Source organism: Gamsiella multidivaricata (assembly GCF_025024155.1).
Source record: "Gamsiella multidivaricata strain RSA 2152 chromosome Unknown BC939scaffold_19, whole genome shotgun sequence".
NCBI lineage: Eukaryota > Fungi > Mortierellomycota > Mortierellomycetes > Mortierellales > Mortierellaceae > Gamsiella > Gamsiella multidivaricata.
The window spans coordinates 395838-420012 of NW_026251727.1; the positions used below are offsets into that span (position 1 = coordinate 395838).

A 24175-nucleotide genomic window follows, 5' to 3' on the forward strand; every position below is an offset into this window, starting at 1 on the left:
GGTCGTCCTGCTGGCTTCTTTGAGTTGGAATTTTGGGATATCATGATCTAGCAGTTCCTGCTGCTGGATGCATTGGTCAACCCATTCCGTAGAGTACATCGTTTCCTGGTAGCTGAGTCCTGGGTCGGCCAGAGAGATAAATGCTACCCTTTCGTTTGGAGTTACGACACCCCCATAGTCCTGATATCGCGCAAGCAAAGAATAAATGGAGGCCTGTTCAATTGCACGTTCAAGGTTGTTGGGATTAAACATCAACTGCTCCATAGCGGCGGGCGGTCTTCTTCACACCTTGATCTTGTTTTCGAGATTCACTTTGTCCTTGACCGTGCGTGAGAGACAGATCTGCAGTGGCCGTCCATGTGGGTCGACAAAGAGATGGGATATGATGCGATGTGTTTGTTGCTGTGGGTGATGTTCCAGGGCAGGTGCGGCAGCTGACTGGAAATGGGCATCAGATGACGAGCTCCTGGAGGTCGAGGGTGATGTGGTGATGTTAGGTCGAGATGACAAGACGATGTCGCTGCTTGGACGATCGGTTGTAGCTGAGAGTGGATGCCCGCGTGGTCGACCTCGGCATCTGGTCGGGGTCAGCTCCGTCATGATGGTGTTCGCGAGTCGCTTCCCGCCAGAAACGATGATGATCAGCCGCGTTGTTTTTTTCACGGAGAGGAAACAGTAAAAAATGTAGGTCTTTTTTTTTTTCGTCTACATGCACGTCAAAAAAATTTTATTCCAAGACGGGGATCTGAACCTAAAGGCGTGCATAACTGCTCTGGAGCGTCGCCTGCTCTCGAATAGCATCGCGGTCCAACGCATGGCCATCGACAAACCACGCACGTACTGCCGTCTTCCATAGCTTCTCCTTGCATTGGTTGAAGAAAAACCCCATGTGGGCGACCTTTTTCATGTTCAGGTCCGCGACGGGGTCAACACCAACGCACCGCCTCAGTGTGTTGGGAATCAGATCCATGATCCGTGGAGCCGAGGTCGATGAAAAGTCGTCATCCGTAAAATAGAGTGAATATAAAGGCACTTTAAATAGATCATAGTTGGGCTTCCACTCGGGGTTGCCGCCCAGCATGTAGTTCTCGAAGGAGCCCCAATGTGCCCAGTCCTCGAGACATCCCTTGGGCAGATCCTCCATAGAGCCCCACAGTGTCTTGCCTGGGTAATATCCGTATCGGGCATTGACAATCGGTGAGGCAATGTAGAAGAACCAGTAGATGAACAATGGGCTATTCATGGTGCGCCAGTACGCGGAGGTGACGCTGACGAAAAGAACCCGCTCCAGGTTGCGAGTATAGTAGGCATCGATGGCGGGTAAAAGGTGCCCTCCGACAGAATGGCCCACGTACAAGGTGGGGTTGTGTGGGAAACGGGTGAGTACATAGTTGAAGACGCCCGGCAAATCCTTCATTGCCCAGTCGACGAGTGTTGCCTCGAATCCGATCAACGGGTTCTTCTTGTCCTTCTTCTTCTTTGCGCCGTCAGAATCCCGATCCGAAGACATGCTAGCGGACTTTGGTGGCAGAGGCGGCGATGAGGCACTGCTTGGAGGAAGTGCGCCATTGTCGGTTGCTGCTTTTAAGAACTGAAGTTGCTCGCTGTCAGGCATGGATCGACCCACGCCTCGGTTGTCGTATGTGACGACGATCATACCGAGTTCCTGGGAAAGATAGAGTGCGAATTTGTAATAATAATCCTGGATCGTCGCCGTGGCGGAACTGATGATAACGACCTTTGTCAGGGCATTGACCTGCGCCTTGTGGGCTGCAGTGGCAGTGAGATCGGAATTGTCATTGGAAGGTGGAGCCGCAGGGGGCGGGGAAGTGTTGATCGGTCCTGGAGGGAGGTAGAGAGTTCCACTGAGGAGGAAACCATCGAGCGCTGTGAGTACGATCGGCTGAGGTTTGGAGGTGCTCTTATTTTGGGAAGCTCCTGACTTTGAGGCAGTCATCGGCTTGAAGGAATGAGAAGGTGGAGGTGAGAGGTTTTCTTGGTGATGAAAAAAACTCGAGAATAGTGAAAAAGAAAAGAAAGAGAGAGAAAGAGGAAAGACGGAGCCGACCAAAGTGAACAAACACTCTCTTCTTCATTTCATGAGCCGGGTGGGTGATGTCACTTGAACTGCCCATTCTTTCGTCGGGACAAAAAGATCCCGCGTTTCAACTAAACCTCTCTTTCTTTCTTTCTTTCTTCTCTTCCCCCTTCCTCAGATACCAATTAGAAGCAATCGATGCATAACTCTGTGGTCTTCCATCTTCGCTTTATCTTTTTACCGTGGACCACTGTTGCTTCTACAGAGGCGATCAGTTGTGGTTTCTCTCACTTGAACGCAGCTCGGTTAGGGTTGTGCAGCCATCACGTGTAAATGGGGGGGATATTCAGCGTCTTCGTCGGCCTCGTCTTCCATTGAACCGCTTCCTGGGCGCGTCCTTCCCAGACCTGGACGCGTCTCGTTTGTGTCACAATGCCGGCGACCTGCGGGGGGACGTTGACATTGCACCAGAAAACCACAAAAGGGGACATGGCTCCACTTTTTTTTTTTGTGTGGCTATGCGGCTGCTCGTCGTTTGCTCTCGTTGGGTCAATTGACGTTCCCGCGCTCTGAGACTTTTTGGGAATATAGTTAGAGAATGGTGGCAAAACTCAGGAACCTCAAATAAACTATTTCGCGCACATAAAAAGGTGCTGTTTCCCGCCATTACTACTCAGCTCATCAATAGCTTTCGTCTGCATCTCCTTCCTCATCACCTGCTCATTCCTCGCCTCCTTTCTTTTGCACCCGTCGACTCTGCCTTGTATCAGCCTTAACTTTCACCTACAGCGCCGCAAGCAGCACCATAAAAAGTTCCCATCCCCCGTTTCTGCACACATAAACCATGGCCTACGACGCTCAACAGGTTATATTGGCTCACAGCTGGACCGAAGACTCTGGCATTGATCCTGCTGGCTACTGGATGGCCGAGAAGCTGGTAAGAGATCGCCTCCTCATTTCATTGGCTAGCCATTACAGGTGCTTTCATTGTCACCTAATGCATGTTTCATTTTAATCTATCGGTGGCGTGCAGGACGGCATCCGAGCGTACTTTGACGGCACACACTTCTACTCTCGCGCTGGAAATAAGTTCCTTGCCCCGCCATTTTTCAGCGAGAATTTGCCCAAGGACCAGCCACTCGATGGAGAGCTCTGGCTCGGACGCGGCCGCTTCCAGCAGTGCGTCTCCATTGTCAAAAACCAAAAAGTCGACCGCTCGGACGAGTGGAAAGAAATGACCTATCTAGTCTTTGATGCTCCCAAACTGAACATGGTTTACGAGAAGCGCCTAGAGTATCTCAAGTCAATTATGCCCATGTATGGCAAAGATACAATTCCTACTTCTTCCTTCTCCTCAACTTCATCCACAACAACCAAGAAAATTCCACCCTATTCTCGACTGGTCCCCGTTCAGAAATGTCTTTCCAAGACCCATTTGCTACGAGAATTGAATCATGTTCAGAGCCACGGCGGAGAGGGCATTATGCTTCGAGCACCACGATCAAGATACGAATTCAAGAGGTCAAGGACACTGCTCAAGGTCAAGACGTTTTTCGACGAAGAAGCCATCGTGCTTGCGCATGTTAAAGGGTCTGGAAAGAACTCTCATAGGATGGGCCATATCACCGTCAAGACACCTGATGGTCGTTTGTTCTCTGTCGGTTCCGGATTTACAGACGCTCAGCGAGACCGCCCTCCTAAGGTTGGCTCCATCATCACCTACAGGTTCCAGGAGCTGAGTAACAAATTGAATCCTCGCTTCCCAACCTTTGTGGGAGAGAGAGTCGATATCAAGTGGGTGGATTACTGCAAAACCTACAAACCGCCTACGCTCAAGACCGCCACCTCCGCCAAGGTGGTCTCTCTTCTGAAGCAAAGCAGCTTGATCTTTCAGGATCCAAGCGGCGATGACCTTAAGAATCTGACCACAACTGCATTCCTCGACGGCGAGGACGATCAAGATACCAATGTCGATACGGATAAAGAGCAGGGGGAGGAAGATCAAGTTGACTCAGATCCGGACTATACCCCAGCTGACTCAAATCCGTCGCCTCCATCATCGGGAAATGCGTCTGCATCGAGCACGAACGCGAGTCCAACTCCCATAGTCACTCAAAAGCGGTCATACAGCCAAGCGGATCCAACCAAGGCCGACAGCGGCGACGACGACAATAGCAAGGGCAGCACCAAGCAAGAGCCGTGTCGCTATGGAGCGAACTGCTACCGCAAGAACCCCGATCACCTCAAGAAATTTAGCCATCCTCTTAAGCGTGCTAGAGTTTGAACCATCGTCACGCGCGTGCACATCTCTACTAGAAATAAAAACGATTTTATGCTAGACATTTTTATGATCAATAGTACCAATGGATCGTCGTTGCTAGGCTCGCTCTCTTGGGAGTGAACGAGTATTGCGCCTCCAAAAAAAATGTCCAAGCTGCGAGCAGTGTGTCGGAGAAGTGGGAATCCGCAGGTTGTATTGTACGACTTGCAAGACACATATGGACCGCGATGCGATGGCACTTGCTCCATCAACGGCGACCGCTATATATCCACCCGGTAAATGGCGCCGAGAACTACCCTTGGAAGCAAGCTGCGAATTCGCAGACAGATACTACCAATAGCAGCACCAGTACCAGCACACCACCAGCAGCATGAATCCTATGTGTTCGGTGGATTCTTCGGTGACGTCCATTGTAGTTTTTGCTGATGGTCTGATGTCCCCTTCGCACCATCACTCCAAACTACGTTGACTCTTTTTGTCCGTCTGCTAGGTGTTGAAAGGTAACGTCTATCATTGCCTCCCCGCATAATAAAAGGTCGAGGAAGGTTTGTGGTCAGGTCCTCCCTTTGCCCTGGCTTGCACCTGCCCATGTTGAAATGCTTGGGTTTCGGCTGGATGTATTGATTTCAGGACCATTGGGGTAGGGCTTTCGCCAGCGCTGTTCATACTTCGTGACATATGTGTACCTTATGCCATACTATGCACTTATATGTTCCATCCCTTACCCGATTGCTTTGTGAGGGTAAGGTGGTGCTTGAGCACTGGCGGAATGATCCACGTATACTGTTGACCAATTGCGCATCAATACACGAGTTGGTGCCAGTTGCCTTTGCTTTCAAAGCGGTCTCGACCTGGCACCCTTTATTTTCCTTCTCCATTGGTCTGCCTTCTCTTACACCTGGCTTGCATCGGTCTATTAGCACCGATTGTATTGATTTCAGGGACGTTTGAGATGCGAGTTAGTCTCGCGATCGTATTGTGTGTGGCACATACTCAGCTGTGTGTCCCGATATGATCCCATCCTATGCGTGTTAGCACTGAAAGAGCATAGCGATGGATAGCGACTGGCCAATGGAAGTGGCACACCTTCACCATTCGGACTTCCGGTTCACAGCTGGTTGTCCGATTGTTGCTATTATACCATGTGGTGTGGCATGTAGTCCTTTCTTATTATCATATGGAATGGTGCCGCTACTAATCGCTCGCTTTTGCCTGCTTCCCGACTAGTTCCTTAGTGAAACCGGTTGGCACAATCCTCAAGAATGAGTTACAAACCGAGCCTTCAAGGACGCGGTAGAGCAACGAAGCGAGTACAGGTGGTGGATCATAAAAGCATCCAGGAGTTGCGATATTGACAACGCCTGCGGTCATAATAAATACGCTTTTGAATTTATTTCTGGGCGCTACTGATTCCATGCAATGCACATAACATGTGTAATATCGTTTTAGGAATGAAGAGGGGCGCGCGCCTTGCTTGCACTCACCTATATCATGACCAGGGACTGTTGATGAAGTGGCCGTTTTAACATAACCTTGTATTAGACTTGCTACAAAAAAGACTAGGTTGAGAAGCCATGTGTCAATTAACCCGCTTCCTCTTAGACGAACTTTAGGGCGTCATCAGGGTCTTGGGATTGGGTGTATGAGGTGGGGCAGGAGGCTGAATATCAAACAAACGATCTATGAAACCTTGGCTGTTGGGCTGCGCGGCGGCCTCCATGAGCTCAACAACTTGGGCCAAGTGAATCTCAAAAAGGAGTGCACTATATTGACCTATGTAATGTGGTGTAGACGGGAACCGCCTTATGAGGTACCGTCTGCCCTAGAGATAAATAACCCTATCTTGTCTTGTTGACCTTCTTGTACGTAAGTGAATATAGGGGTAAAATACCGCAAGGAACAGCTCCTTCACCAGTAATAAAATCGCGAGAATGCGTTGGTTCTCCGAAGTGGATGGAATTGTAGGGAGAAACGGCCTTGAATCTGATCCAGGGAGACAAAATCGACTCGCAGACTTGACTGCAGCATGCCAACCATCTCAATCTTGGTGGACAATTGGTCGAGCTTCAATGAAGCCTGGAAGATGTGATTCATCATGTCCTTTAAGAGCTTGGCCAACTTGCGGGTATCCATTAAGGTCTTGGTGCCAGTTGCACCCTCTCTCTCCCTATTACCCTCAATCACCCCAAATTCCAGCTTGGATTTCCGTGAGATAAAGATTCCATCGATTCGTCGTCCGAGAGCCTTCTTGCTTTCCAGGTCACGATCCTCGTTTTTGCGCACCGAAGACGACTGAGAGCACCTCTCGCCTCTGAGGATCTTGATGTCTGGGACATTCTTCAGGAGCCCATCCACCAAAGCGTTCCAAACTCTCAACGCGTAAAATGCCTCCGATTGCTCCTGTTGGAGATCCTCGGTATGGTCCCGGTATAGCGTCCAAATAGTGAGAATGGTTGAGTAGAGCCGGAACTGGAACTTCTTTAGCGCATCTGGGGCTGGTACATCAGGGTCGTTGCTGTGGTCTATTGAGAAGTGTGCCCAACCATGACTCAGGGCTTCCTCGAGAGCATCTGGCTGAAGCGCATACTTGGCAATCTCTTTCTTCATCCACAATGGCAATGTGGGTCGCTCCATACGATGAAGACTCTTGGCCAACTCCTGGTCGTCGCTATGATCCAATGCCCTTAGCGATGAGCCATTGCCAGTATCCAGGACAAAGGAATGCAGACTGGACCCGATGTTAAGGGTGAGCGTGTGGAGGTACATGGCCTTGTCCACATTCGCTCCTGTAGCCAAGATCCATGGCTTGCCCCTGCAAAGCCTTGAAGTTCCGGTCGAACTCTTACTGTATCCTCTTTAATGCACCCGATGTCAGTTTGGTCGGGATTGGCACAGTGTCCTGGGCTGAGGATGATAGCTCGAATGAGGGTGAAATCGCGGCTTCAGCAGTGGTCGAGGTCGCGCAAGATATCGATTCGATCTCGTATGGTGCTGCCGTGGTTAGTCCGGCTAGACATCTAGCCGCGACATGAGATTTTTGGCTAGAAACGCCTATTCATTTTCAAGTACAACCGCTGAATCGAAGTTTGGATCATTAAAGTGCGTGTTGCCCTTCCTTCTACAAACTAATGTTCGCCATTTGTCAATATGACCTCTAGTTCAAAGGCCTTTGAACTTCAACGTTCTCTACGTATAGTCGCGACTAGATGTCCCGCACTATATGACACAAATAAACCAAAACGTACTTCGCCATTCCTCCAATGCCATGCTCACTTCATCGTTAGCGCCTTGCAACTTCCCGTAGCGCATTCTAAGACCTTGAGCTCATGTTGGTCGAATAGCCTGTCCTTGTACACCTCCTTAATAAGCTCATGGGTCATCGTCTCTGCGTGCTTCACTACATCCTTGAAGCATCGGTTGTCGTGCGCCTGGAAGTACTGCATCCACTGAGTCTACCCCAAGATCAACTTGTCTGAGAACTCAGGCTTCAGTCCGCGATACTCAATGTATGCCCTAGGATCGAAGATCAACTGATCGTGTTGTTGTGTAGTAAAGTATGCGGCTCCCACATGACCTTGTATGTGCCTCTTCCAATCTTTAGCCATACTGTTGGAGCCGCTGTTACCACCACTACTGCCACCACCACCGCTGCTTCTGCTGCTACTGCTATTGTTGTTGTTGTTGTTGTTGTTGTTGTTGTCCATAACTATGCCTGTGTGTTTGTTGTCATTTATAGAGGTGGTGTTATCAGTGAGGAGGAAGAGGGTGAAGAGGTAAGAGCTTGGAAAAGAGCGCTGCACAGAGAAAAAGCGCATGAATGCTGCTTTGCGCTGAACTTTGCTGCTCTGATTCAGACAAAGCGCGCAAGACGGTTCAAGCAACCAAAATCAGCAACCATGGCATCGACATCAGTTAGCACTGCACGCCGGACAAGCACTACATCAGCCTTATTGTATTATATCCCGCCGAGTCACCAAGTATTTCAAAAGCGAGCCCCTCACGATGAAACATGGTGAGGACATCATGGAGATTACGCTTACTATCGGCGACAAGGACATTCGCAAACTCTTCGCAGAGGAATATGTCACGGTGTTGGAGCAGGTCAAGCGACTCGGAGACGAGATTGCCGCAGGACTTGAGCGTGTGAAACGAGCCAGGATGTGAGCATTAGTCTCTACTTAACCGCTTGACCATCACGCACACATCCTATTAAATAGTCTTCAGACTATTATGATCTAAACATGTAGCCCATATACTTGCATATAACAAACAACATGCCCTCGGGATGACGGATTCATGTGATTACGTGAATCATGAATACTGACTATGAGGATGGGCAGCTTGGCAAGTACGCGATAAAATATCTGTAGCCATGGACCCCTACAATGCCTACACTGGCGGACGCACTTTTGGCCTGTGTTTCCCAGCGGCACGACTTAATCTTGTGCGCGTGCAGAGAATTCTCTAATGGACTACCTTTTAATTCAGAGTGGTGCACATCATCTCAACATCCAGCTTAAGGCTGCATGGCGCGCACATTGTCAGGAGAAGCCAACGAGGACATTAATGTCAGTTTTCTTCGAGAAAAATAATACTGTGGCCAAATGGGAACGTCCTCGCGTAATCACATCCTTAAAAGGTTCATTATTGACTGCATAATTACTAGTTCTCTCTCGCACCTTTTTCTCTAGAAAGAGCTATGCTCGCGCCTTTTACGTGTGACAGAAATTGAAGACTGCTTCATCAGACTCAAGATTGCATTCCGCGCACATTATTAGCTAAAGGGGCCATCGCCGAGATGATGGTGCTTTATTTTGGGCGAAGTCGTTCTTTCGACCCCTTTTCTCGTCGTCCGCTCATCGTGTGTTCATATTCTTGTTATACTATGTAGAGGCCGGCGGGGAAGCCGTGTTGAAAATAGAAAAAATGACTCGAGAGGAGTGGATAAGAACGGAATTGCAGAGGTTGTTAGTAGTAGCTAATGGGAGCAGCAATGACGGTCTAGTTTTCAGAAAAAAAAAAAAAAAAAAAAAAAAAAACCTCATTTTTACAAAAGATATCCGAAAACCCGGATTTGAACCAGGGACCTAGAGATGACAGACAAACTACAGTCTCCCGCTCTACCAACTGAGCTATTTTCGGATCTCGATGATTTCGTATTACAATAATTCTTATTATATTATTATATATAACGATCCATAGTCTCCTGCATCACGTGATTCACGTGACCAGATCGCTCGGTGCTTTTTTTTTTTCATGGGTTTGGGGCCCCAAAAAGTATATCTGATCTAGAAACCACACTGCAACGCGACCATTGCTCGGGAAAGGGAGCGGGCATCACAGCCAAGATGAAGCGCGTACCATACAAGGGCCCACGAGGAGACTGAAGTGAGGGCAACGGATACATTTGCGACGCTGACCACTGTCCGTGTGGTGCGTTGCTCGCCGATCATACAAACGGGAGCTACCCTGGCCCCGTGCTGGACCCTCATGCAGCGGATCGGACGCTGCTGGACTGATTGCAAGTGAGGAGGAAGTTGAGAGTCATTGAGGGGATGGGGGAGTATCTTTGTATCCTGGCATTTGCTTAAAGGCGATAGACGATAAGCGACAGGTACGGGCGAGATGTCTGATCGGCAGGTACAATGCACAGAAAACTCAAAATTGAATTTGTCCTGGCCTCGGCTGGAGTTCTCCCGACCGAGAGTATCCCCATTCGTTCGTGCCTCCTTCTCCATTCCTCATCTTCCCCACCTGCCATTCATTCACTTTCCTCATCCGACTACGCTCACTCCTCTCTCGCTTTTTGTTGCCATCCTTAACTCCGTAAAGATATAATGGCCAAGGAAGGCTCACGTAGGGTTGATCCAGGTCCAACCATCGGGTCGCTGACAACTATCAAAATCAAAACGCAGGATGCTCCTCTGCAGTTGTCAGGCGTCCTGCAGTCCACCAACCATAGCTCTCGCAGACTTGGAATCATTTGTCACGGAGTCCTTGGTATTGTATTGCTCACGGCCGTCTGTTCGCCCGCTCTCTGTCACTGATCGCCTTCGTGCGTGTATTGATTGACGAGTTTTTTTTTTTGTCTTTTCAGGGCACAAGAATTATCTCTTCCAGCCAATGCTCGCCAATATGTTAGCCCCTTACATGGACACATTCCGCTTCGATTTCAGGTACGAATTGCGTTTCTCACCTACACTACCCATGTTGTTTTGCTGGGCACAAGAAAGTTAGCAATCAAACATTTTTGATTAAGCAATTAGAGGGAATGCCGACAGCGAAGGACAAATGGGTTACTCCAACTGGGACGATGACTACAACGACATTGATTCAGTTGTCAAGTACTTTGAGCAGCAGGGCTACCATATTTATGCCTTGATCGGCCACTCTCGCGGTGAGCAACTTGAAATTGGAATCTGCTAAATGATATTGAGTTGGTGAAGTGGTCGTTGACTTCTTTTTTTTTTTTTTTTTTTTTTTTTTTCCATGCTTTACAGGCGCCATCTCGAGTCTCAACTACGCGGCTGTATCGAACCATGTCCCGCTGATTCCCTACATAATCAGTATCAGCACGCGTTTTGATATGACAGATGTTAGACGCAGGCACGGCCAGCAAATCCTGACACTTCTTGAGGAGCAGGTATCTCAATAGAAGACATCGTCGTCGATGCTGAATTTCTTTTTTGCTGTTTTCCAAGGATACTGACCACCATGCTACACCCTTCACTTGACTGCAGGGTCACTTCGACTGGGAGGCGAGGGCTGCAGGAAAAGATGTGTCTATCCGCGTAACCAAGAAGAACTTTGATGATTTCATCCAGTTCAACACAGCTGCTGGTACGGATTCAGGAACCAATTTTTAACTGCAAAATGTTCTTGAGCCTTGTGTGCACTAAAGTATAAATTCATGTGTCTGTGCGTTCTTGAATAGTGGCCAACATTCCTTCCATGACCAACATTTTGCTCTGCCATGGATCCGAGGATGCCGTATGTGTTTTTTACGAAATGCTAGACCATCCTACGCCCTGCTAAGGAACTACCGAATTGAACATCAGCTCCTCTATTTATAATTCATTTACGCGTGTTATATGTAGGTTGTCCCGGTCAAAGATATTGCCACTCTACATGGTCTGCTATCGCATGCTAGAACATCATTACGCATTATCACAAACGCTGACCACAACTACAGGAGACACACGCAAGAGCTTTCAGAAACTATTGCGCGGTACTTTTCTGCGGAAGGCCGAAAGGAAGAGTGGCTCCGTCGCGTTCGACCGAGCTGGAAGACCTGGGTCAATGCTGTTGGCGGAGTACTTAACTTTAGAACCGTCGGTGATATCTGGATCCCTTCGACGACCGACCATACTCTCAACTACATGCGTCCTGGACTCATCTATCGCTGTGCAGAGTATGTGATCATAGAAGCTAATTGCTTTTTTCGCAATTGTTGTCATTGATTAACAATGCAATTTTTTTTTTTGATAGCATTTCGGGCCCCACTCCGGAAGGAATTGCCGTCCTTGAGGCTTTGAATATTACGGATGTTTATGATCTGAGATCCACTCCCGAGGCTGAGCGCAGGCCCACGTTGTACGATTCTTTTTAGCGTGTAGAGTACAGTGTGCAGTGGCATACCATAATCCCGCTTCTGAACCCTTCTTTCCCTTTTTTTTATTTGTTTTCCCATAACTATGCAGTCAGACAGACAAGATCAAGCGACACCACATCCCAGTCTTTTCTGAAGAAGACTACTCCCCGGACAAGATCGCTATTCGATTTGGCATGTATATGGGAGGAACTGACGGCTTCTCAGAAGCCTACATGACCATGCTGCCCAATGTCCGTCGGTTCTTCCCACCTATCCTCGAGCACATCGTGAACAAGCGAACCCCGTTTGTTGTTCACTGCACCGGTGGAAAGGACAGGACAGGCGTGGTCTGTGCGATGCTGCAGATGATTTGCGGTGTGGATGAGGAGTTGATTGCATGGGAGTACGAGCTAACCCATCTTTGTCAAGCCAGTAAGCAACAAGTCGAAGATGTTGGGCACAAATTGACCTAGTTAATCCAGCTGTAAACTTATTGCGCTTTTTTTTTTTTTTTTTGTACATCACATCACCACCTAGTCAAGGAAGACGATGTTAAACATGTGCGTGCTGCTCTGGGTGAGGGTGCTACAGAAGATCGTGTCCGTGGTCTCCTTTCAGCAAAGTAAGAGAGGGAAGGATATTATAGCGCTAAATTTGCCACAAGATGATGCTCAGATGTTGACTTTTTTTTTTTTTAGGGCTGAATATATGTTCCGATTTCTTGAACGATTCCATGCTAAGTACGGCACCATCCATGATTTTCTGATGAGCGAGCTGAATATGACCATGGAGCAGATTCATGCTGTTCGCGATGCTTTGGTCGTCAAGATCCCTGTTCCTCGTGCAGCTCTTTAAGCCGTGATCAAATGAGCGATATCGATGTAGAACAATGAGTGTCCATGTTCAGTGCCTGATAAATAAAAATCTTACATGTTGTTAAGCGATGACAGCGATTTTTCAGTATCCTTTGACTTTTGAAACACCTCTCTTTACGCTAGTGGACTGGAGATATCGAGGATGAATACTCTGGGTAAATTGAAAAACGGAAGGGCCAAGCACAGTTGAAGAGTATTAGGTGCTCCAGGAGTGACAGATCAAACTTTTTTTATAATTTGTCTTTCGAGTCGATGGACCCTGCAAATCTATCTGACCTCACTAGCAATGATCTACTACAGTTGTCCTTTTCACCAAAGTAGAGCCGATCCATAGTCGCCAGTTGACAGGCCACATTTCTCGGGCCTGTCCCTAGGGCCTGTGCAACAATTGCCACACCTCATCAGTGTGTTAGACTACGCGTTATAAAAAGGGTATATTCCTCATCCCCCCCATGGCTGTCAACCACTTCCTCCCTTCCAGGTAGTCCAGTAACGTCTGGCCCGCAGCATCAGGATTCAGCGCGGAGCCAGGGTAGCCCCCGTTTGCATGGTCAGCGAGTAACGCTTTTTTTTTTTTTTTTTTATTAACATAAATCCCCATGAGCACGCAACGCATGGTCCGCAAAGGCCTTGAAGCCATAGATGCCTTCCATGCACGGCAGAGCCGCATCCCCTACCAACTATGTTGGCTTGAGGTGTCAAATTCATAACCCATGTCGCATAGCTAGCCTAACCTAACTCCTACGTGACCTGTTGCGCGATACACGTCTCCTAATCCAGATCCAATGTTAATAAAGTTGTTTTTAAACCGAATAACCCCTCCATTACGTCCAACTTCCCTCGCCCCAAACAATGCTGCAGCACCCTATAATCCGCGATCCGTCTACCTTCCTGGATCTCCGCAGCAAGCAGCCGTCTCCCTTTCAAATCAGAGAAATCACCAACACTACGTTGGTGTCCCAAATTGAGCGAGTAACGCACCATTTTTTTTTTTTTTTTTTTTTTTTTTTTTTGATAACTAGAACCCACGAGGATATGTGGGATTTATTAGTGAGGGACTCTAGACTAGGGAACCCTATTGCTAGAGGCATAGTAAAGGGTGCTCAATATTCTAATAAACGGCTTTTGCCGCACCGCTGCTGGTCACTCGCAGCTCCAATCCCCTTCACAATCCCAGTCAGCATGAGTGGTAACTCGACCCCGCCTGGGGTCGGTGACTGAGCCCTGCTCCCTACTTGGCCTGTTGTGCGCGAAGGTCATCCTTTAGCCGCGTTCCTCAATCATCAAAAATTTACAGTTGCCGGTGCGTTCCATCACGTTTAGCTCCACCTGCTGCATGCAGCTTTGCAGCACTCGCTTGTCCGCTCGTTCCTCGATCTCTTTCACATCCAATGCACGTCGTTGTCTCCTGGAGGATCCAACAAAACCACTACCACTACGTCTGTGCTCTCCAACACAGTTGCGTCCCCGGGCGCGTTTGCTCATGGTAGTGATCCCATTTTCTCTTTCCCAGTCGACGGTGACTTTGCATCTTTTGTTCCAGATTTCTGTCCGTCCGAATTCCTCGATGGCCTTGACGAATCGACCGACCATGTACCTCGCGATCGAGGTGGTCGTCTTGAATAGGCTCTCCCAGTCCTTGGCGAGAGCCGTTGGTGTCAGTCCGTGGTACAAATCTTGAGCCGTCCAGGTCCCTTGATCGTTGTCCCTTGTCTCGTCCTCCACACGGCCGAGTGTGTTGCTTGCTTGCCGGATTGCCGAAGCTCCCTTGATCTTGTTCTTGAGTGCTGTCCAAATGGCCTTGTCTGTCACCTGTGTGAAGCTTGGTCCCTGTCCTCTCGCGGCTTGTCCTCGCTCCTTGGCTTGCTTTTGCTTCGTCTCCCACAGCTTGCGCTCTTTATTCCATGCTCTACGTCCATCTGTGTTGATCTTCTCGATTGCTTCCTGCCAACCGTCCTGCTGCTGCTGCATCGTCATTTCGCAGCGCCATAGATGCTGCGTGTCCTCTTTATCCACCTCACAAAGTCTGCAGGTGTCTGTGATATACAAATCCGGCCGGCACTGCTTCATGTACGCCAGCGTCGGCAACATTCCGTGCAGCTTCTTGATCCTGTGCGCACGACGCTGACAATCGTTAGGGCTAGTGAATAATCCCTGAGCGAGTAACGCACCACACGGTTTGGCACCCCCCAAAAAAATAAAGAATTAAGTTTGAAAGTATTAAACCTTAAATACTATATGTTTCCATATAGGATTAAATTCTTATCATCTTCAAATAAGAAGAAAGTGTAGTATATGGGTATCATTCCGGCCTTCCAAGCCTGAGAACCGGGTTCGAGTCCCGGCACTTTCATATTTTATTTTTAGCTCAAGACTTTTTTCTGGGAATCATCTACTGGGCATTGTCAGTCTTATTTGACAACCCATCCGGAAGGAATAATCTTTTTGACAACCCGGGTTGCCACTCTTATTTGGCAGCCCCTGCACAAATCCCATGTAAAACAAGACTCGTATCTTTTGCGAATTTCAAGTCGAAACAACGCGGCGAGAGGTTGAGAACCATTCCTTCCTCCACCTGGCACCCCATGCAACCTTTTGCGACCTTGGGAGAAGCCTTCTTCATGACGGAAAACAGGATTTTATCGATGACGGACTCAGCGATGACGAATGGGAAATCAGTTACATTGTGGAATCCTTTAAGAGACAGATGACGATCTAGCTTAAAGAGCCGGGGCCAGGTACCATAAGGACTACTGGCATAATCGACATTTAAAAAATGTTGGCCTTACATGGAGTTAGTATAGGGGTTGCCAAATATCAGTGACAATCCGGGTTGTCAAATAGATTGTCCCCATCCGGAAATACATTTTCCATGTTGAGCATGCAAGTCAATTCCCGTAGGAAGTCCATGTAACTCGTTTAGCTTGAAAATCGAGCCTGTGGCCTAACTAATGTGTTCACACGAGCACCAGCCACAATGAAAATCTCCATATGAGGAATTGAGAGCACAGCTAACCCTTCAAATCTAGGCGCGATATAACGCGTCAAGATGATATTTGCAGTGGACGGTAGGATTGACATAGACCTCTTGCCTTGTCTCGCATAATAAAAGTGCTACAACAGTATTGATGGCGTTGATACTCCTGCTCTCCTTGTTCTCCATCTTTCTTCTCCAAAAACTAAAGCCGCCCTGTATTGTAATCTTCTATTTTCCTGTCCACCTAACACACTTCCTTTCTTGCCCACAAGTCGAGTATCCAAACGCACGATGCAAGTCTTTTTCCGAACCTCCAATGAGCGCCTTGTTTCTAGACAGCTCCTCGACACGCTTACACTAGACGATTTCATCAAGACTGCGGGCGATGTGTTGGGGTCCACCAGCCGTCACGAGATTCTAAGCTGGCGATACGCAGTCGGCGGCAAACCTCTCGATGTGAAGCATGCAAGTGAGTTTGATAGGCACAGGCAGTACATCACTAAAGATTGCATCATCTTTGTGATGGGTCGTCTACTTGGAGGATCTACTTTTCCGGACACGCTTCAGATCATTGTTGAGCAGCAGCTTGAGGACGAGCTAGACAAAGTGGCCACACATTCTACCGATTGTTCGATATGCTTTGACACTGACACGGACTGTCTTAGAGTGTGCTGCGCATGGATGTGCAGAGAGGACTTCAAGAGCTGGCTACTGGGCAAGCAGTTCAAGGTGTCTTGCATATTGTGCTCCAAAGCAATTATGCTTAAAGACATCTTCAAGACACCAGAATATATTGCAACTGTAGAGGCTCTCGAGGATGAAAAGCAGCTACTGCGGAACATGGATTGCCAGCGCTGCCTCGACTGCAATGCGCTTATGCACAACGAAACCATGTGGTCGTGTCAGACGTGCGCCAAGTGTCTCCGCGTGTTCTGTTTCTTCTGCAACCGCAACTGGAATGCCATGACAATGCGCAACAGCCAGAACACATGTGGCAAGGAATGTGTCTACGAGACCATGCTCTCTTTCCAACTTGTACCCTTCCACTACAAGAAAGACATGGAGATCCCGAGTCGACGTACATGTCCCCGGTGTTTCAACTTCGGCTCGTATGATGGCAAATGCAAGTACCACGCCTGCACAGTATGCAAATTCACGTTTTGTTTTCTGTGCCTCGAAGAGGAGGAGGAGTGCAAGAGAACACACAAGTCCTCATACGACCATGCCTGCGTCCGCGCGCCCATCCCTCAGACCTACCGCATGTTCCCACAGCTGGTTTCACAGTGATATGATCCTCCGATGTCTACTTATGCTGGTTTATAACATGCACTATATTCAGCAGCAGTGTTTCTGAAACTTCAGTACTTACGAATAAACCACTGCCTCACTTGACCAAAATATATTTATAAATTTATAAACTTATAGCAATTACCATATGTAAAATTATCAGGCTCCTTTTTATTTGGATAAAGTAATTACGTGAATTCAGGACAAGGGATAGCGAGGACTCAAATAATTTTTTCCATCTCACTGTTACACACTGGAAAAGATGAATGGTGTCTTGTCCACTGGAATGTACGCTGCTTTTAGCTGCATTGGAGCAAGTGAATCGGCCGGAATCCTTAGATGGGAACTGGTGTCCTTGACGCGCTTAGGGAAGTCAAGTCCTTCTTTTTCTGCATTCCTGTTTTCCATCATTCATTTCGGGTGTGAGGCAGCCCACAATTACGGTCAAGGATTGCACTGTCGGGCTCATGCTTACGGCGGTCGCCAGAACGGCTAGATTAGCCGCATCTGTTTTGACTAAGAAGTGCCAGATGATGTCTGGTGCCAAAGGTGTAGTATCTTCATCCGAAAGCCACAGCCAGGGATTAGGAAGTCGAGACCTTTACCTCTATCCTCTACCTCTCACTCCCTCCCTCATTCTTATTGTGCTTACTTCCAAACCTGCCCATTACTTCAGTGCGTTGGGATTTGATATGATGCCCGTCGAGGCAAATGCGGCTCTGGCAAGCTCTTATCTTGCGCCACCCATCAACCTGGCTCCGCGACTCGCTATCTGTGAGAGATTCGCGCAGGTGCTTTTACGGCCTTCTGGAAGTATAAATGATTTGGCGCGCCCTAGCAAAGTGGTCTTATCTCACGTGGGGTAGCTTTCAGCAGTTTGGTCTATTTGGTTGATCATAGTATATATCTAATAGCAATGTTTTTTTGTGTGCCGCTGTCTTCCGTCTAATCCATCAGTTAGTTAAACATTTGAAAGCAGAAAACGCGAAAATAATATCACCTTAATTTTGACGGTTTTTTTAGGTATTCATCGTTCACAATTACTCTTCACTTGCCCTTGGTTCTCGCCCACACGATATATTCCATTCGTATTGCTACTATGAAAATGAATGTCGCAGTAAGGAATATAGTGAAGGGTGCGGAAAACGCGCGGTATTTTACATCTAATGCACCTGAAAGTTATGATGCTCGGGAGTACTTCCGCGGTCTTGAGAGCAAGCAGAAAGCACACAGCATCTGGTCAAAAACAATCATTCCACGAATAATTGCCAATTTGCACCCCGGACTGCATCAGATGGGCATGGTACTCCTCAAACGATGGAAAACAAGGGCGTATCGGAAAGAGATAGAAGAGTTCTGGCGGCAGCAGGAAGCCATTACTCATTCACAAAAGACTATCGCTCGGTCAGTCCAATTGCACCAAGCTCGAATCCTACAACATTCCTACAAGAACCTCTGCCATAGTTTGGACAAGCGTGGGTGTATGGATAATTCATGTTGTATTAGTTCATTATATATGTTAACGGAACTAATAGCTAGGAGGCTATTCTATCTATATTAGAGCAATTCGAGCGACATAGCAAAGACGATAGCGAGAATAAAGTCAGCCAAAAGGGACTTGATGCTTCGGATACTATAGCTAAAAATCAGGCGATGCTGGATGAGACAGCCAAGGACTCGGACAGCTCTAAGCAATTTAAGGAAGAGGAGGAAGATGGTGTGGTATGTACTTTTTTGTTTTCTTGATTGCGGCTCGCAGCATTCACAGGTGATGATTGCCACCTCTTCACAGAAAAATACCTCAATACCTCAATATCCAAATACCCAACAGAAGTTTCGCTGCCAAGTGGAAAGGTATTGGAAGACATTTTATTCCAGACAGGGATGGCCAAGAAGAGGCACCAGTATGCTATTTCTGCTCAATGACTGACACACATGATTTTAAATTGTCAAGATATGCTCATCTCATGATTGCCTTTTTTCCTCCGCCCTTTTTAGTCTCATCCATTCGTTCATCATTGATGTGGATGACCAAAGTGTGCGTTCTATCTTTGAGCCTATGGACTGGGCGTTCATAGTCAAAGAGAAGACCAAGGAGACTATCTTGGAGGACAAACGACGTGACAAATATGTTGGGTAAGTTCCAGGGATTAGCATCCACGGCGGATATCATGGAGAAACTTCAAGACCGCCACACGCGCCTTGGTTCTACGTATGTCCACTCAAAGGATTTTGATTTAAAATAGATCCTAGACTCGATTTCAGAGTGGTACGCTTCTATTTTTCTATTTTATTTTTTAATATACTACTAATACCCTGTCATTCTCCTAAACTAAGGGTCGACCTCTATCACATTCAACCAAATGTCTTCACAGTGGGCGGCCTTCTAGAATACTTCTAGTCTAGAGAAGCAACGTATGGAGCGTCCTGGACTGTTTGTTTTACGACCTGCCTAATTTTATTCCGGTTGGGGGCGAAATTTGGAGAATTGAGAGTACAAAGCGGAGGAACCAGCAGAAGAAGAGGAGTGGCAAGAAGATTGGTGGCTCCAAAAGCGATGGTTACTTGAGAGAATTTGGACCTCAGAAGGCAGATTGGCTAAGTATTGAGGGAGTTAAGTATTGGGACCCTGATGGTCACAAATACAAGAAGGAGTCCGCATGGAAGATTGGCCGCCAACTTCACGATATCCTGCGTTCCCGTGCGGCAGAGACGGATCAACGGCGGACACTAATCCTTAACATTTCCGGATTCATTTTCAGAGGTTAGATTATACGTATTGTGCTGTAGCTCCACATAATTTTTTTAAATGCATTGATGCTGACGGTGTCCATCAGGTCCTATCATCCAGCTCCACCTTCTTAGTAGTATTGGGGGAGCCATGACCGTCCTTCGTCGCCGCCAGCCCATCACACTCGCGTCATCTGCCATTGACTTTGGTCACAACGTGACTATTCCCGAATTTCCGCTAATTGTAAAGAAGGACATTGTGCAATCGATCAGGAGAAGCACCCCAGCTCAAGACGCGCGAAAACTGTTCACTGGCACCCCTAGCACACCTCCACCACGCGTCGAGCGCTCCATTAAAATCCAAGCTGCTCATAGGACCCCAACAAAAAGAAAAGCCCAAGAGTATTGGTGATTTATATCTGAAGCACATCGAGATTCGTACATGGACAAGGCAGACACGGCATTATACGATTGTCCTAAAGTATGCACAAGGTCATAAATACACTAGACTAGGCGCAGGTGACATACATGAGGAAATAGGTCTACTGCAAAAGGTCAAGGTCAGGATATCTAGGTTTTATGAAAAGTGTGGACGAAATATTAATTGATGATGGCTATGAGTCTACGTCTAGAAGCATGCTGTTACACAGGTTGTGAGAACGTGAATACATAATTCTCCATGGCATAATACAGAAGCGTAGTGTAGATTCTTCCAATAAAAAAAAAAAGATACTTATGCATACCATGCGTGCGAGTTAAACGACAACAGAGCATAGTTCGCCTACAAATACAACAGGTGCGCGGGTTATCGTTTCACCTTGAAGTATGAACGCGAGAAAAGTACGAGGGTATAGTTCAAGTAAAAAAAGCATATGCTCCTTTGATTCATCGACTCCTGTTCTCACGATGCGCTTCCTCTCCGCCAGATACAATGTCAAACAAAAAAGTACAATGCATGAGCAAGATAGAGAGGAAGAAGTCTGCCAGCCAAGTGATGATATCCTTGCAACAAAAGTCATTTGCGAAAACTGATGCTCTGCTTCTGCTGCGCAGATTGTATTCTCAGAGCAGCGTTAACGGTCGCGCAAACCGCGGGAAAGATTTAAGGTCGCCGCAGTCAAAAATTCCGATTCCGAAGAAGAGAGAGCAGCAAGAACAGTGACAACAGCTCATTCCACTGTTTCTATTATAAATTACGGTCACTGTGGTTGCGGTAGTACAGGCACGATCGGCTACTGGCGCTCGGAGTTCGCCATTGAGTCAGGATGAGTGCAGGTTGTTTGTTTGTTCATTAGCGTGAGAGGATGAAGAAAGGCATAAAAAGACAGAGGAAATCGGTGTTCACACAATACATTCCAAACCACAGTAAGCCCTAGCAACCCCAAGCACGAGCCAAGTTCAGCATCTCCCGATCCGACTACAGCACTCGAGCGCATCCACACGAGCCATCCTACTTTCGTCCCAAGCATCCCCTATCCACAATGTCGCAGCAACAGAACCAAGGCTACATCCACATCGAAGAGGACATCGTTGCCGACCCATCCACAAGAATCATCCAGCTCCGCAACGTCGCCTACTCTCGACCTCTCTCTGATACATCAAGACCAACCAATCGTATCCAGCTCCTGGACAGCCTGATGCCGCTCACCAGGAATCCCTCGAGTTCTGTTCCGACCCTGATTGACGAGGGTGTGCAGCGCTCATCTAGGAGCACTCCTCGACCGGCCTCTATCACCTCGTTCTCTACCACCAGCACCACCTCTTATTCTTCTTCCTCGCCCTCTCCGCCACCCAAGAAGAACTAGCTGCTTCTGCCGTCGAGCAGAGCAGTAATGGCCAGATGATACCCATTTTTTTATTCGCTCATGGAGATGAAGCCCAGATACAAGAGAAAAAGAGGGGAAGGGAAAACGAGCAAGGGCTATCAGACGACTCACGACGAAAATAACCGATCTTCTGCTTTTTTTTCTTCTCTTTCTATTGTTCTTTAAGCTCCAAACAGCAACCACCCTACTCTTCTTTGTGTTTCCCTCTTTATTTTTCCTACTTTGTGTTTCCTTCTTTGCATTTATTTCCTCTAGATTCAACTCTCTCACACTCGTCGCATCCCGGTCCTGGCCCAGCCTTTCGATATTTACTTTATAAAAAGTATCGGAGAGCGACATAAGCCCAGCTGTCTGGATCTTTGCGCGCGGTGTCTTGAAAAGGAAGGTGTCGATGTAGAATAGTGGTATGGATGCTCGACTCATCCTCCTTTTCCGAGATGCAGGTGGATCAAGTAGGAAAGGTACTCTTTTTATTCTGTTTATGCCGCATATCATTATTAACACACGCACTATCTATACGTAGGGAACGAAGGCACTGGCTCCTATCATAGCAAAGAGTGTAGTTTTCTATATTTTTTGTAGCTGTTGTTTCCAATATAATTATAAATCTCGTCCTTTTTAAATTATTATTATATATGTGTATGTATGTGTTTGCAGATCATCTTTTATTTTGCTGCAGCCGCCATTTAGAGCACACGCGCTGCATACTTTTCTAGAATTTGTCCCTGGTAAAAACACAGGACAACAGATTGCGCGTATAGCGTATTCAGACTTGAATCCCAACAGGCAGCAAGAGATGATCGACCCAGAGCATGTGTCAAGCAAAACTGAAGTAATTGTTATGTATGCACAAGCGATAAGAGGATCAAGGCAAGAGGCCACCTGCTAAAGCGTTGAACCGGGACCCCATCTCTTGGAAGGTGAGGCATGGTCTGGACCCATCACCGCCAATGCACCATCTGTTTTCAATATGAAGTGCGCCAAGGGAGCTATTCAAACAGGTGCTTGTGGACCCAAGTATTGTCCAAAGAGCTGCGAGTTGCAATGTGTTGTTGTTGTTGTTGTTTTCGTCCGCAAATTACAGGTCGGATGATGAGCACGCATAAAGAGCTGCGGAGGAGAGCGGAGACAAAGCTGTCAAAAGTAAGGTTGACAGACAGGCGAAGAGCCTATGGCGTGTACCTCAAAAGTTAGTCATTCTCGATGACAACCTCCCTAGGCGTCCAATGATATTAATCCCTCACCTTGGCTGTTCTTCTTTTCTACGGAGGAGGAGCTGCTCTTTTCTCGCTGCGCAGTGGACCATATTGCAAAGAATAGTGGATAGGAATACGATCGCAAATCAAAACGCCTTATCCGAACTCCATTTCAATTCCGTGATGGTATCTGACTTTAATCAAGAAGGCCCTTCCAGCTACATTTTTGATAAAAAAAAAAAGGTATAAAAGTCGGAGCCATCGATATTACTAATCCCCATCCAGTCTTCAAGAAACCCCCCACAAAGTCCTACACACACTCCAAGCAAAGCCAACCTAACAGAACCATGTCCGACATCCAGGCCCTCAACAACGACCACTTCAACAAGACCGCCAAGGACTACGACGCGTATCCTCAGGCCGAAGAGATGACCCAGCGCGCTGCCGAAGTTATCATTCGAGAGTTCACGGCCTCGACTAGCGAGGAGCACGTCAAGAATGCATCCGTGCTTGAATTCGGATGCGGCACTGGTAAACAATCTTTATTCTTATTTTTTCAAAAAAATAAAATAAAATAAAAAGTAGGCGAGACCTTACTAACACTCCTTGCCTACTACACTCATATCCAGGCTTGTGTGCGTTCAAGGTCGCTCCAAGCGTCCAGCGTCTCCTCGGTGTAGATGCCTCTCAAGGGATGATCGATCACCTGAACTACAAACTCAATACGAACGCCGCCAACGTCTCCATCCGCGACAAGATCAAGACCGTCCAGCACCTCGTCAAGCTGGATTCCCCTCTCCCCGAACCTGAACTCTCTCAATACCTCTCCGGCCCCGATGCCGGATTTAACATGGTTTACTCGAGCTATGTGCTGCACCATATCGAGGATCTCCAGGGTACTGTGGATGTACTCGCGAAGAAGTTGCTCAAGAAGGACGGGTGGTTGATCATCCTAGACTTCATGGGTTCGCACCATCATCACGGTCAGCATGATAAAGCTGAAGACTATGCTCACCAACATGGCGAACACCATCACCACCATCATCATCAACAGCAGCATCAGCACGGCGAACACAACAAGGGCGAAAAGAAGATGGAGGAGCATGTGCATGAGTTCTTCTTGGGCGCTGACGGCAAGGCTTCAGAGATGGTGCCCCACAAGGCTGGATTCACACTCGAGGGCTTTGCTGAGATCTTCAAGAAGGCTGGGCTGGTCGACGTTGAGGCCAAGCATGTGTTTGGAATGAACCATACCCGCAATGAGAAGCAGGTCTGGATTGATATGCTCGTTGTCATCGGTCGTCGTGCTTAGCTTTTATTGTTTATTTTTTTATTTTTAAATAAAGCATCGCTGTACAGTCGACCCTCCTTAAC

The 24175-nt window shown here is 47.6% G+C and overlaps 8 protein-coding genes and 2 non-coding genes across 10 annotated transcripts; 6 read left to right on the forward strand and 4 right to left on the reverse strand.

The window, feature by feature from the left end:
• Positions 1-709: 709 nt before the first annotated feature.
• BC939DRAFT_445924 (Alpha/Beta hydrolase protein) lies at positions 710-2107 on the reverse strand. The gene has a single exon (XM_051554871.1). The coding sequence runs from the start codon at positions 1955-1957 to the stop codon at positions 752-754; it is 1206 nt and encodes a 401-aa protein (XP_051414198.1). The 5' UTR covers positions 1958-2107; the 3' UTR covers positions 710-751.
• Positions 2108-2724: 617 nt separating this feature from the next.
• BC939DRAFT_445927 (uncharacterized protein) lies at positions 2725-4379 on the forward strand (the record flags this gene model as incomplete). Its single annotated transcript, XM_051554872.1, has 3 exons — positions 2725-2975; positions 3072-4131; positions 4214-4379. Exons 1-3 carry the CDS (start codon positions 2883-2885, stop codon positions 4375-4377), a joined length of 1317 nt encoding a protein of 438 aa, XP_051414199.1. The 5' UTR covers positions 2725-2882.
• A 1848-nt stretch (positions 4380-6227) lies between these two features.
• On the reverse strand, positions 6228-7085 carry BC939DRAFT_501487 (uncharacterized protein; the record flags this gene model as incomplete). Its single annotated transcript, XM_051560171.1, has 1 exon — positions 6228-7085. The coding sequence occupies one exon, from the start codon at positions 7083-7085 to the stop codon at positions 6228-6230; it is 858 nt and encodes a 285-aa protein (XP_051414200.1).
• Positions 7086-7120: 35 nt separating this feature from the next.
• On the forward strand, positions 7121-8483 carry BC939DRAFT_501488 (uncharacterized protein; the record flags this gene model as incomplete). Its single annotated transcript, XM_051560172.1, has 3 exons — positions 7121-7302; positions 7921-8092; positions 8232-8483. 3 exons carry the CDS (start codon positions 7121-7123, stop codon positions 8481-8483), a joined length of 606 nt encoding a protein of 201 aa, XP_051414201.1.
• An 895-nt stretch (positions 8484-9378) lies between these two features.
• Positions 9379-9461, reverse strand: BC939DRAFT_t75. Its single transcript has one exon. It is a non-coding gene; the product is annotated as a tRNA-Tyr (tRNA).
• Positions 9462-10026: 565 nt separating this feature from the next.
• BC939DRAFT_445930 (protein-tyrosine phosphatase-like protein) lies at positions 10027-12862 on the forward strand. The gene is made up of 11 exons (XM_051554873.1): positions 10027-10319; positions 10417-10495; positions 10586-10716; positions 10820-10962; positions 11060-11159; positions 11254-11309; positions 11417-11730; positions 11808-11912; positions 12020-12342; positions 12448-12532; positions 12609-12862. The coding sequence occupies exons 1-11, from the start codon at positions 10157-10159 to the stop codon at positions 12763-12765; spliced, it is 1656 nt and encodes a 551-aa protein (XP_051414202.1). The 5' UTR covers positions 10027-10156; the 3' UTR covers positions 12766-12862.
• A 2205-nt stretch (positions 12863-15067) lies between these two features.
• On the forward strand, positions 15068-15138 carry BC939DRAFT_t73. Its single transcript has one exon. It is a non-coding gene; the product is annotated as a tRNA-Gly (tRNA).
• A 798-nt stretch (positions 15139-15936) lies between these two features.
• On the forward strand, positions 15937-17145 carry BC939DRAFT_445937 (uncharacterized protein). The gene has a single exon (XM_051554874.1). It carries the CDS (start codon positions 16054-16056, stop codon positions 17047-17049), a length of 996 nt encoding a protein of 331 aa, XP_051414203.1. The 5' UTR covers positions 15937-16053; the 3' UTR covers positions 17050-17145.
• A 3994-nt stretch (positions 17146-21139) lies between these two features.
• BC939DRAFT_445939 (uncharacterized protein) lies at positions 21140-22217 on the reverse strand (the record flags this gene model as incomplete). Its single annotated transcript, XM_051554875.1, has 1 exon — positions 21140-22217. A coding segment is annotated over exon 1 (617 nt), but the record flags the coding sequence as incomplete, so codon positions are not given.
• Positions 22218-23017: 800 nt separating this feature from the next.
• Positions 23018-24168, forward strand: BC939DRAFT_527392 (S-adenosyl-L-methionine-dependent methyltransferase). Its single transcript, XM_051561415.1, has 2 exons — positions 23018-23332; positions 23431-24168. Exons 1-2 carry the CDS (start codon positions 23149-23151, stop codon positions 24111-24113), a joined length of 867 nt encoding a protein of 288 aa, XP_051414205.1. The 5' UTR covers positions 23018-23148; the 3' UTR covers positions 24114-24168.
• Positions 24169-24175: the final 7 nt, after the last annotated feature.

Bases quoted from the DNA above. Each gene is read 5' to 3' on its own strand.
- BC939DRAFT_445924 (XM_051554871.1), bottom strand. From the start codon at position 1,957: ATGACTGCCTCAAAGTCAGGAGCTTCCCAAAATAAGAGCACCTCCAAA.
- BC939DRAFT_445930 (XM_051554873.1), top strand. From the start codon at position 10,157: ATGGCCAAGGAAGGCTCACGTAGGGTTGATCCAGGTCCAACCATCGGG. The intron at 11,160-11,253 runs GTACGGATTCAG...GTTCTTGAATAG, and splicing joins CCAGTTCAACACAGCTGCTG to TGGCCAACATTCCTTCCATG. The intron at 12,533-12,608 runs GTAAGAGAGGGA...TTTTTTTTTTAG, and splicing joins CGTGGTCTCCTTTCAGCAAA to GGCTGAATATATGTTCCGAT.
- BC939DRAFT_445937 (XM_051554874.1), top strand. From the start codon at position 16,054: ATGCAAGTCTTTTTCCGAACCTCCAATGAGCGCCTTGTTTCTAGACAG.
- BC939DRAFT_527392 (XM_051561415.1), top strand. From the start codon at position 23,149: ATGTCCGACATCCAGGCCCTCAACAACGACCACTTCAACAAGACCGCC. The intron at 23,333-23,430 runs GTAAACAATCTT...ACTCATATCCAG, and splicing joins TGAATTCGGATGCGGCACTG to GCTTGTGTGCGTTCAAGGTC.